The 13,286-nt window shown below is 38.1% G+C and overlaps 1 protein-coding gene and 1 long non-coding RNA gene across 2 annotated transcripts; one reads left to right on the top strand and one right to left on the bottom strand.

The window, feature by feature from the left end:
- Positions 1–1,347: 1,347 nt before the first annotated feature.
- LOC111259940 (uncharacterized) lies at positions 1,348–5,525 on the top strand. The gene is made up of 2 exons (XR_002679937.2): positions 1,348–1,560; positions 4,727–5,525. It is a non-coding gene; the product is annotated as an uncharacterized LOC111259940 (long non-coding RNA).
- SkpA (S-phase kinase associated protein 1 SKP1-related A) lies at positions 5,240–9,401 on the bottom strand. Its single transcript, XM_022832349.2, has 5 exons — positions 9,233–9,401; positions 7,205–7,394; positions 6,622–6,765; positions 6,059–6,256; positions 5,240–5,666 (listed from the first exon to the last, which is right to left on the bottom strand). Exons 2-4 carry the CDS (start codon positions 7,370–7,372, stop codon positions 6,080–6,082), a joined length of 489 nt encoding a protein of 162 aa, XP_022688084.1. The 5' UTR covers positions 7,373–7,394; positions 9,233–9,401; the 3' UTR covers positions 5,240–5,666; positions 6,059–6,079.
- Positions 9,402–13,286: the final 3,885 nt, after the last annotated feature.

The raw sequence follows: 13,286 nt of genomic DNA, 5'->3' as shown, positions 1-13,286 counted from the left end.
GATAGGCATTGAACCAGATGTGATGACTTGCTGCGACGCCCAAATACGGCGTACATAAAAATTGTTTAGAAAATTAATGCGATCTTTTAGCCAGACCGCAAAACTCAAGTTCAAGTATTCCAACGAAAGGCAGTTGACAGAAGTCTCTGTATCAATTTCTACGTATAGTATCGAGCAATATGTTCATTAGACCCTTTAATATAACAGACTGGAAAATAGATAAGAAGAGGAACAGATCGCCCGTACAAATCCATCACGCATATTCAAACAAATGAGTTCGCCTACATCGTGTGCATCTAAGAATCAGATCTAGGGACGACTACACATCACTATGGACCCGCAGTGGAAAGGCACCTTCATCACCGAAAAGGCCTTCAGACATTTCATGTTCGAAAAAGTACTATGGCGAGATATTTCCGAAACCTGAATAGAGTGAGTGTTTGTTGCTGAGCATATTTAACACGGTGTTGATGGCGAACGCACTACGAGTAACTTTGCTAGGCCTTTAATAGCCGTCATCTGTATAGGAGTCGGCTGGTTTGTAAAAAGAACAATAATAACAGCTTTACAGATGGAGGAGACAACAAACGAATATCAAGGGCCTGAGGAAATACCTACACCTCCCTGTTAGCAAAGCCTTTGAACGTTAGCAACACATCTACTCAAACCTAAGACTTCAAAATCATAATAAATGTCCTTCTTTTATTATTCTTTATATACGTCTTTAGGTATATTGCTGGCGTAGAACCTATAAGAGAATCTTCAACTATTTCTGTAATTGTTTCGCGAATAACAGCCAAATTTGTCTTCGTTTGTACGAACGAGCAGAAAAATTCAACAGATTTGTAGGAGCTTCTTGCGGCAATTGTACCCAAGCAGTCGCTGAACCTGTTTACGTTCTCGGTAATTCCACAATGATCCCTAAGCCTCCGCGTCAAGCACAGGAACCAACAATAGTCCGAATATTATTTTCTAAAATTTCCTATCTCAAACGAAGAGGATGCGTAATGAAACGTGAAAAGGCTTTGCTTTTTCCAAAATATACTTTGTTTTCTTATTCCGCCGAATCCCTTAAAAATCATTTTTTGACAGTCCAATGTTCTACTACCTATGGCATGCATTGCAAGATAGGTAGGTGAGTTTAAGGACGTTTGATGTATTGGCGTTTACATATAAACAAATGGTGGAACTCCGATGTTACATGCACGGTCAGTAGAAATGTGCTTGCATTGAAAGATGCTTGAGGGCGCTTTTCACAACGAAGAGCTTCTTTTTGATTTTTTTAAAATGACAAGCCGGCAAAAGGATGTGTAAAGCATTCTCCCACATTCAACAGGTTAACATAAAACGGATATACTGTAGTAGCAAACACAACCACTTGTCAGACATACACCGAACAAATACTTCACGATTGTGCATGTCTTTAGCTCATCACGCACATAGGTACGACTGAATGTACAGTCGCTTTATTAAGACAAAGGGAAAGTATGTTTCCTATGAAAGCCGTTCGCAGCTGGTCAGTTACGAACATTCAGCTGCGCTTCTCCTGCAATTTATAAGGTATTGTCATAAATTAGAGTGACGGATAATGGGATGTATTGATTGAGGTATTTGCGCGGTAGGCCATCGAAGGTAATATGGCTGTTTAAATAAAGCAACTTTGAAAACACTGTTATATTTGTGCCTGCGTGCCAGAGACGTTCTAAGATAATTTAGGCCATCCGCAACGAAGTAATTTAAGATTGGCAGGGCACTCCCGACCAGATTAGTGCTGCTTTAAAACTGTGTTAGTTCTGTACTTTCTCTTGTGTATTTGAAACTTTCTTTCTAAGTTTCTTTTGCAAGTTTTATTCTCAGAGATAGTGGAATTTCAACTTTATAAGGAGACTGCTGCGTCAAGCTGCTAACTCAGTGTGGTGGTGGTGAATTTTTGCCAAAACTGGAATGTCCGGGGTAAACTGTCCGAACGATAGTGCATCATTACTATCGAGCGTCAAACATATCCATGATAACGCTGAAGCCGTTAGTACTTCGAAGGGCGAAAATAAAGAAGATAAATCACTTTTTACTTCGCCCAGTGCACCTGATCCGCGCTTAAGTATACATCAATGGCTTACCCACCCTGACGGTATGACAGAGTGTGAAGGATGTAGAAATCTTGGACCAAACGAGGAAATTCCTACACTGGTTAACAATATTCTACCTCCGTTTTCGCTGCTGAGTGACAGTGCAAAAATAGCGATGGCAACGCTGGAAAACCTTCGTACTAATTCAAAAGGACAGTTACGTGTTTCCCAAGCAAGCAAACAAGCGTTTGAAAGCTGTCAAGAAACGCAGCTGCCAGTGAAGCCCTTGATCACAGGCACAGTGCGTCGCCTCAAAGTTGTTCAAAAGATAAAAGTGCCCTTGAGAAATTTGTCGAATCTCCTTAATCCAGGTGCTCCGGCATCAGTGAGACAGATCGAGGTACCCCAATCCTCTGTGTCAAACTTGGAGGCTGCTTGTAAACGGGTCACAAATCCAGATGCCGTAAATTATGTCATATTGGAGAATAACTATCTTCAAAAAGCGCATAAAACAGTTATCGTTAAAGTATGCGATCCGCCTGCTGTGAAAGCGGAAAATAAATCTACGACCACTGCTTCTATTGCCACTGCTACCACAAGAGAGGACAGCCATCAAGGATTTCAACCATGTCAAGAGATTGCGCAACGTGTCGTAAGGTCGAAAAAATCTGTTTTCCAAGTAGAAAAGTGCGAAGTTAATGACACTAATATAGGAAAAATCCCTTTTAAAATCATAACGTTAATTGAAAACTTTTTGCCAAAGGACGTATTAAAAGAAAATCTGCCGCTAAGTGTATTAGAAAACATTGGTCCTCGCACAGTGGACAAAGCAAAATCATTTGTCGAATCCATACGAAACGAAGATTTAACGCTAGGGGGGTTATATACACTTGAGTTATTTGCGCGCGGCGTTGACGAGGTTGCGATGATTCTGTTGACACCAAGACAGCAGGTGGCAACTCCAGAAAAACCTGAAGAAAGATGGTATGAGATTCTATGCCCCTTCTGTCTTATGTGGGAAAATCGAATGGTCGATGTTCCGCCTGTTTATAACATTGACCTGGCTCACAAACGGGTTATAGCTCATTGCTCCAAAAAGCACACAGCCTCTTATGCGAAATTTGCTGACAAGATGTATGTCCCTACCGGAATCGCCATTCACGAAGTCATTTTTGCACTAACAAAAAAATAGGAAGATGATAATGCCAAAAAAAATGCAAATCAAAAAAACCAGCGTGATGTTTAGCTCCCAAACGATAAGACAAAAGCGTCATTTTGGTTAGGTAGAATTGTCAATGCCCTTTTATAAATCTGTCGTAATCGCATGGGTATGTTAACAAACCGTTTGCCAAACAACGCCCTAGTACTGTTAGTGCAAATATTAACGAGTATAAGCACCAGCGCAATACTAAGAACAAGAAGTTTTTTGAATTTAAATGATTTCCACTGGACCGAACCGATTCGAATTTACCGGTATAGTTTTATTTTGGCAGAAGCCATCCGTTTGCACCTCGTTGAAATAATCCAGAGGCTGAATGCGAGCTCATATAGATATATATATACCATAGACAGATCTGCTAACGTATCTGTCTGCGTGTATTCTAGTCTGTTATATATAAACACTGGTTTGTAGTTGATTAAAACGGTACAAGCATTGTAGTGTGTGTGTGTGTGAAATACAATTAATCATGTATTAGAAATGGCAATCCCACAGAGATATTATAAATAAAGAAGCAAATATTTTTAGTTTGGTAAAAGTTTTTCAGAAAAAAACCGAATAACGTCAATTACTTTAACACTACTCGTTATCTTCAAGTTGTATTTTCAGCGGGCTTTCTAAGCAAAAACGTAGAATGTTTTTAAGCATCGATTTTGACGGCTAGATTTTACAGAACGAGATCGTTAATAACACTCTTCATGCCGATCATATGGCCAATGTTTTTACCAAAACGATAAACGCCTAAAACGCTTTTGAAATTCAAAAGATATAAGAATCACTGGGGGCCCAATAGCATGGTCAGGTGTCGTATAATATACTACTAACTATACATGGTAGGTAATCTTCATAAGAAATCGAAATTGTTTGTCTATAGCATTGTTTGTTCATAGATTTTGGCGAAATAACGCTATAATGAAATGAATTATCTAGATAAGATAATAAAATACTTGCATTATTGATCGCAGGTTTAAGATATGGAAAGGATCGAAAAAAAAAAGAGGGTTCTTTAAACGCTTCACACTCTCGTGCGTATTATCAAAATGTAGTCTATCCTGCTATCAGGAATTAAATTCCTTGATGCAAGCTTGAACGGGGCAAGCCATTCACCTTTTCTACAGCTCAAACTAGACAAGCTATAATTATGCAAACTGAAAGCTTCTACAGTATTGAAATCAATGATTCCTTTATTTTTTGTTTCTCATCGTGCCTGAGAATATCTCGCATTTGTTTCTTAGGTCAATCTTGTTAATTCATATAAGAAAGAACTTACCATAAGTTCTCTAAAAGTTCATTCAAAAATAAAACGTGAAATGTAATGATGTTTTATCAACTTAGATACGTAAATATAGGAAGATAAAGATCTCTCGACCGGGTTACATTTTACCGGGTTACACGTGCTAAACGAAAACGAAACCTTTCATCGTGGCTTCCTGATTTTCAGGTGATAACATTATCGAACAGGGCTCTGCAAACGCCAAGGAAGCACTTTGTTTATGTAACCTAAATACAAAGCTGATAAAGAGCACAAGATGCGGTCAGGCTATACTCAGAGTGATAAACTGAACATTAATAAGCTAGTGTATAATAATATTATTTATGCTGAACACTCCAATTCATTATTAGCGAAAGACACGCCAACACTGCCGTAGATCTGAAATCGACCTGCTTTTTCAGTTTCGAATTTTAGGATAGGCTGACTTGTTTAAATATAAACAGGCACATAACAATAAAACGGTTTTTTTTCCGTTTGTTTTGCTCGTACGCGACTTTTTTGACTCATACATACGATTATACGATTATGGTAGTCAATTTGGATTCGGTAGAAAGCAATCGTCCATCAACTCTATAGACGATGCCAGTTACTGTGCATGGAGCCAGCTCAGACAGCATTTGAAAGACCGTTGCTGCTCTATAAGAACAAATTGACGTGACAAAAAAGAAAACAACGGTACGATTTTAGCTCAATTCTTTATTGATGCATTGTTATTAGCATTGCATTACTGATAAAATTGATCCAATAATGCAAAACACGAATTATGAATGCAAAAAAAAAACAAACAAACATTACTATATTGTTCTAATTGTTCTATATGCAGCTACATAAGTCACAGCTAGGCTTTTTGTGGTGGGACCTTTTTGCAAGACTTGCTTCTTTCCGCAACGGTGACGTCCATCTATCATAGTATAGCGATGGTCAAAAGAACGATGCTTTCATAGAGTACATGTACTAAAATAATAGATGAACTGTTTTAGTTATAATAATTCAATCTTTCGTTCTCTTCTGGGTTAGAATACTTATTTTATCTTTCTTTGATGTGGAAACTTTTCTCCGGCGTCATGTGCTGCCAGCTCAAGGGAATTTTACTAAATGGAGACAGCGTCTGAAAAAATCGATAGAGCAAAAATCACTTTCACGAAGACGTGATAATTCAACGGGGCTTACTCGACCTAAATTGATTAATAACGAACATATGCCGTTGGCAAAAACAACGTTGACTAATGAAGACAAAAGCATTCTACCAAATGCGTAATCGATGAAATCTGTGGTCGCAAATGAAATATCACTATGGAAGAGGACGATCCAGCTTTGCACCTATATCTACATTCTCACATCATGGTTAATTTAGGAAAAACAAATGGCCGATACCCTCATAACGCTAAATGTGCTGTTACAGTCTTAGTCGTTCAGTGAATAAACCCGAAACCGATACTCGTACTAGATGCGATCCACGATTAGTTATTCGAACTAAACTGAGTAAATAAGTTACAGCACCTGATTATAGCATGACGATATCTACTTCTCCTCGCACCATTCATTCTCTTTGCGGACCTGCTCTTCTTCAGATGGCGTGAAGTCGCTGGTGATATTGAATTGCTTTCGAATATCTTCCGGTGCCTTGCCTTTAATCATATTTGCCACGGTTTTACATGTCACATCCAAAAGACCCTTTATGTCTAGATAGTTGGCAGCCTGCGAATTCAAATAAAAGTATTGACAGGGCTTTTGCTTAGACATACAAACGATTATAGTCATAAACTAGGCAACTAACAATGCAAGCTTTAAAATACATAAATCATAATTCAGCTTTTTTGAGCAACTAATACGATCCATTCATTACAATGCTTGATTGTTTAAATAACATATATCATACGATATATTATTCAAGTCACGATTAAAGTAGTTTCACCTTAATCGATAATTATTAATTAATAATCGATTTAATGATTGATAATGGAGTAGAAATGCTTAGTATAGAGATAGTATAGAAGATACCCACGCTGCAGTTAAGTATTTTGTATAGCTACATACACAGCTTATTTAAGTAGGTTACCTACCAGGATAAGCTCAAACAAGGTTCCTTGGTCAACTTTTAAGAAGTCCGCATCCCATGATGGAATATCATCTGTTCGCTTTTCTTTTGTCTCGTCCTCCTCAAGTGGAGGAGGGTCATCCTTATGGTACGTGGCCCACTGAATAACCTGATGAATTTTCACCAAAACAACAAAAACGCTTAGATATGTGTTATTCCTGAAGCAACAACATTAGACAGAAAGAAACGCTCTCAAAATTGTATATTTCCGACCTTATTGTCTATTTAGCGTTTTATTTTTTATCTGATTGTTTTGTTTTTAAGTATTTAAAGTTCTAACTGTTGAATTTATTCGCAGGTATTTAGCAAGCCCGAAGCACTTTGCTTAAACGCTATGCCAGCCACGCTTCAATGGAAGAATTTCTCGTAGATTTATATGCGCCGAGTGTCTGGTGCAGTGGTAACACATAACGCTACGTGCGGGGCACAACTTCATAGCGGATACATAGTTGCACGTGTACGATTCGCGATAGAACGCATTAAAGGAATTTTCGCAACGGATAAAATCGGGCCCATTCGCAGATAATGGACAAATTTAGAGTGCCCACCTTTCGAAGGATTGCTGAATTCACATTGGGTAGAGGCACTACTTCCTCGTCGTCCTCGTCCATACCAAGATCTTCGAGCATCGTTTTAATCGTCACCGATGCCTTGGCAATTTCGACATCTACCTCAAAGATCTCTCCATCGCTACTTTGAAGCTTAATATTTGGCATTATGATTAAATTCCGACGTTTTCTGCAAACATAACATAAGTTACATTGCGACATAGCTAGTGAGCCTTTCGAACCAAAACAGAGACTCTCTGTAGAGAGAGAAACAGAAAAATTCTTGGTCTGCTTAATCCCGCAGTAGTAAAGCTAATCGCACGAAACTAATCCCTCCTTAACGACACAGAGCTGTCCCAATGTTAAAAAAAGAAAACAGTAAAAATTAAAAAAGACTGACATTACGAATAGCCCGGATCACGACGCACGAAGCAAAATTAGATAATCATTTGGTAAAACTGGTGTATCTATATACGTAATTTTTGAGAAAAATGTAATCTACGCAAAATATTCAGAGCCAATGTTTAATAGCTTGACTGTCTATAAATGGCTAGTATGATATAAAAAGATCCGTATCAGCTATGAAAATCAATTTTATTTAAGCGACTTCAGCTCCAAGTACAGATGCATTTTAATAGTCTCATTTTATCATATGAAAACAAGTCGTCTAATTGCAATATGTACTAAAATAATTGCATAAATATTTACTATTAGTCTTTGTTCAAAAACTATATTTTTTTATTTATCGTTGCCTGAAACTGATTTCCGCTACTATCAACACCGCGATTCTGAAGCTTATAAGCCAGAACGTTTATTCCCTCGCGTTCCCTCTCTCTTTATCGCTCCCTTCGCTACACAATCTCACAAAATATTTAAAATGTATGATAATCTACTGTACTTATTTGACCTTATTTCGTAAATGTTGTTACGCTACTAAAGAAAGACACTTTCAAAACATGCGGATCTTCCAGCCCTTAAGAACAAGTTTCGATCTAGAAATTTGCTAAAATGGAAAGCTTATGTCTTAATTGGCAAGCTTGTGTCAACCTAGCTGTTAACAGAACCCAAAAAAAATTATTGATATAGTGAATCTATTCTATCATATGAAGAATCGCTTCTTCATTTTCCACACGCTAGACTTCTACTGTAAACCGTCATTAGACTGTTCGCTGACATAAGCGCACGTACACCGACAGAGGGCAACCATCTGATTCCCGCCTACGACTAAGTGCTAACAAGCGTTCCGGTAATCTATCATGACGCAGGCACAGCCGTAATTGGTGAATTATTAAAAATGTATAGATAAGTTAAAAGCAGGAGATCACTCCTTCGTGATGCCCCTTGTACTTTTAACCGATACGATCAGTTCTATTTTATAAACGCAGTCTGTTTTCCGTTATGATCAACGTTAGCATGTAAGTTGACTTGTTTTCGATGGTCCGATCGTCTGATTACTAATCGCTGACTAAAACCCACTAGCATTATCTTAAGGACGCGACGCCTAGCGAATATGTGGATTATGGACAACCAGCGTTGTGGTGATGCACTCGCCAAACCTTCGAAATTCACATCGCGCATTAAAACAACGAGAAGCTGGCAGCTGATTTTTTTACGATACCAATTCTGCAACGTCATTACACGTTTGCGCTACGCGAATTACGCAGCAGTCGGCGATATTGTAGCGAGGGCCATTTTTTTAAAAATGCTGTAAACCCACTCTCTGTTTAACTGATATGGCGCTCAGAAATAATTTACATAGGGCTCTCGGCGTCAGCCTGACTTGCGTTCGGCCGAACCTTCAAACGTAGTCAACATTGACCAAACGAAATCTACAGACGGTTTCACTATGCCAAGATACACAAGTTGGTCTAATCCTAGGCGCACATCGTTGCTGTGCAAACACAAGCTGCAAATCCGTCGGCGCAGAACACTGGAGTGAAATCGGTTGATGATGAACTACAAAACGCATCCTTGAAAGTAAGCAAAATTTGGGACACCGCCTGATAAAGACGCACTTAAAACACTAACCAGTTTTTATTCGACGTAAGATGGAGCAACCTCAACCAGACGCAGTTATTGTAGGTTTGCTCTTTAACACCAAGTTAATGTGTGTTCTAACCAATCCTTTCTGGTTAATAACCAGACTTCTATCACAGCCTTTCGTTGAGCTCAAACTACACTGAACACAGAGCGGAGGCGAAAAACATTGTGTCGAAGGCTGGGCGATCGGGCCGCTGGGGAAAGGGCTCCGTGGGGAGGCGGCCTCTTCGGCACGAGCGGGTATTTCAAATTTTCGTAATGCATCGTCGTCAAGTTCTGAAGAAATTCTAGTACACCTACGTGCAGACCAAACCTAAGGGCAACGCATAGAACATACGATATTGGTAAGACCTTGCACTTATCGAAATTTAGTAATTATTATAAATAAAGTAAAAAATGAGTGATATAAACTAAAAAATGCAATTATATTGTTACGCAAAATATGGTGTTCTTCACCGTTCCATTTCTCACGTTAACTGTGAACCATGCATGCATAACATTTTGGGACGGTCGACAACCATCAATCTCCACCTTATTTGCCAAGCAAGCTGAAGCCTATGCCAAGACTATATTATTTTATCAGACCAAGCAAAAGGATCTGTTTTAGTATTAAGATTAGTAGGGCAGAAGAGCTCAAAACTGAATTGATCGAACTTGAGAAAGTTCAACTTTCTTCTATCTGAATCCTGCTACAATAAGTTCCAGTTAATTGACGTGTTTCTGGAAACAATTTATTTCTGCCATATTACTATAAATAAAAAACAATAATACTAATATTTTAGTGAAAAATTTCGCTGAAACTTGAACATGTCTTTAAAAGGTTTTTGTTCCAAATTCTAAAAAGAAGGCTTCCCTATATGAGTCTTTGTCTTGACTTTCCCATTGCAAAAAGCGTCAACAATTATATGCTCTACAGCATCATTACTGCAAAAGCGACTGCATTGAACTATTTCATTAATGTATTCTTACCTAGTAGAGTAAAAGCCACTACCTTTTGCGTAATTAAGTAAGTAAGGTCCTTTTCTATTACTTATATGTCGGGGTTAACAATTCTCGAAAATTGATTGTATACTTGATATTTGAGCTATCATATTCAATTTTTTTATCGAGTGCTTCTTTTTAAAGAAAGTTTTGTAAATTTGCTAAGTGCTAGCCACCGACTGGCCGTTTTAATGGATGAAGCCAATCAACTTTAGACGAACTTACGCCATTAAAATACGAAGACTTACGTCGCTGCTTAATATAGGGGCCCTCGATACAGCTTCTTCCATTTAAGCTGCAATTGCAGAAATTTGATGTACTCTTGTATCATCATCAGGTTGTCCCTCTTCGCTATCAATTACTACGCCATTTATCTATAAGCCTCTTCAAAAAAATATTGTTTTCATTCAACTATTGGCTATTATCTCTAAATATGTGCTTACCGTTTTACGCTGTGATAATCAACATTTCGTTCCACCTGAAAAACGACGGTCAGACTCTGACTGGTGTTCCCGATAGACAGAGGGGACAGAGAGCATGTGACACAAATCGTTGTGCCCTCCATTAGAGTAACCTAATGCGTTAGGCAGTTTCTCATTGAGTTAATTTTTTTTTAGCTCAAATGTAGGATCATTAAGCCGGCGGCTAACAACTACTTCTCGAAGGCAAAAAAAAGACGTACGAAATATCAACAAATCCATTTTAGAGTTGGATGACAAATTACATGCCTCTACTGTATTCTCAAACCTTATTGTTCAAACCCTCAGATATATCGGCAAACTTAAAGAAAACATCATGCAGTTTAATTCTTAGAAAGCCTTTTAGATTTCTCGCCATATTTCTGTTGTGTCTCTGTCAAAGTATACATGATACCGTCTGGCTTCTGCGAGGGTGCGGTCTGAAAATCTGGTATGCCAAAAGAAGGCTACTTCCGATAAAAAAATACATTACCGGACCTTGTTGATGGTCTTTATATCAACAAGGCGAATACACAGAAATGCTTGTGTTATCAATAACTATGTAGATAGCTTTTGTTCTTGTTAGAATTAATTAAAGGAAAACGATCTTTCATAAGATCCGTGTCATTTAGAGCTCGGTACAAATTACTAGTTGCCAGCTAATACCTAAATCCTACGAAAAACTCTAAAATAATAACACGCACGCTAATTGATGCTAAATTAAAGTGTTTATATTTCCACCGTTTGTTTTCATATATTATTACCCTTGATAGACATAACCTAGCGATCATTCGACATCATTTCAATTAATTTCTATATGATCTTTATTATAATACAAGTATCCTTTCTGCTGTTTCCCTTCACTCCAGTTGTTTCGTTCGAACCTTTTTTTATTTACATATTGCGTTACAGCAGCCGTTCGCTTTACCTTCGAATCCTTACCCCCTCCCCCCTTCCTCTTTTGACCGCAATGCTATGATCATTTCCTGCGACCGAACGCGTGACGAGCTTTACTTGATAAATCTCTCCAATAAAAACCAGCCCAGAGATGCTCCACTATTATGTCCTAAGTAGTCGTTTTTCTAGTGGTGATGTTGTCGTCGATGATTCGTGCATTGAGATATCCTGATCAGATTTATTTGGCCTTCGTTCCTATGCAGCTTTCGTTACTAAAGTTGGAGTGCGGAGGATCCCAACTTTCCCTTAATCAGACAATCTGGTCCCGAACAAAAGTCTACTGAAGTACATTAAAACTCCACTTCTGAATTGGCACATTCGTCCGGAATATATTATTCACAGTTTGAATTTGTTTATGTGAAAGGCTAAAATGAGGACGCGAACTTCGGCAGATTGCTATTGTAATTACGTACTATTTTAGTTACGTACAGATCGATTCTGCTCAGAACCATTTCTATTTCTACGATGCTACCATATAGCAAGTCTTGTGATTATGGGAAAAAAAAATTCTATCTTATGGAATACTTTCTTTTTAGACGTCAACTAGAGCCACTTCGGCGGTATTTATACACTTTATTCTTCCAACTCATTTGCGTTCGTTAGCAAATTTTTCTTCGTACAATTTGTCAACAACGAATTGTAGACGCGTATAAACATAAATAGAGAATTCATGACTTTACCTTATATTATTATAGCCGTTATTTTCGTAATAACCGCTTCCTCATGCCGCATCGTATGGGTGCACGTGCACGGACTGGTATTGAGCAATGATGCGTACAACTTATTTCCCCATTAAATTAGCCGTTGTAATTTTTACGATGACTTTTGTTGTCATTGGGAGTAGTTCTGCACCGGGAGCACCATCGAGAGTATTTGGCGAAAACATGACCACGAACAGATACGGAGGCAACTGAATGCGATCAATGCATAACGGAGAACCATTTCAGTAATTACAAATCACTACAACGATCTCGAATTTAGATTAGTTATTAATAATAAGAATTTAGCTTAGTTAATAATAAGAAAGCAAGATTTATGCAATGTAAGATGTGTAGTTTTTCTAGACAGATGTTATTGTTGACGGCCAATCGTACGAGAAGATCGAACAAAAAACAACTCGTACACCATGGTCTAATGGAAGTATATCTGCAGCTTACGGGAATAGGTACGTACATACTGCTATGCTTAATCTAACTGGTTTACCAAAATATCAGTAAGATTTTCTCAATAACTGGTTGCTATATGTTTTTATCGTACACGTATCAAACATGTGTGATGGCTTTCATAAAACTTATGACGAATTCCGTTTCACGTCAACAACTTGCATAGGAAAAAATTCACGTATCTCATCTTTTCTGTCACGGTCAACCGCAAGCTATTGGTGTAATATTCCTAGAACCTCTAAATATCATAGTTGTAACTCAAACGATACCCCAAACTTGTATAAGCACAACGTATCTTCAAGGATTGATAACATAAACGTTTGAAACTGTAAGTTTTCCCGGCATTGTTACCTCTTTACTACAAGAGAAGCCGGATATTATGTCACGCAATTTATTTTGCCGTCCTATCCTTTAGCCTCATCATAGAATCAACGTCCTTTAATTCCATCATACCTTTTCTAACATCTACTGAGAGTATATATA

This window comes from Varroa jacobsoni, unplaced genomic scaffold, assembly GCF_002532875.2.
Source record: "Varroa jacobsoni isolate VJ856 unplaced genomic scaffold, vjacob_1.0 scaffold_387, whole genome shotgun sequence".
Lineage (NCBI taxonomy): Eukaryota > Metazoa > Arthropoda > Arachnida > Mesostigmata > Varroidae > Varroa > Varroa jacobsoni.
Note: the sequence above shows the minus strand (reverse complement) of the source record. Positions and strands in the feature narration are given on the sequence as shown.

Coding starts and splice junctions, on each gene's coding strand:
- SkpA (XM_022832349.2), bottom strand. CDS start 7,372: ATGCCAAATATTAAGCTTCAAAGTAGCGATGGAGAGATCTTTGAGGTA. Junction 6,766..7,204: donor ATTCAGCAATCCTTCGAAAG/GTGGGCACTCTA, acceptor AAAATTCATCAG/GTTATTCAGTGGGCCACGTA. Junction 6,257..6,621: donor CCTTGTTTGAGCTTATCCTG/GTAGGTAACCTA, acceptor TTGAATTCGCAG/GCTGCCAACTATCTAGACAT.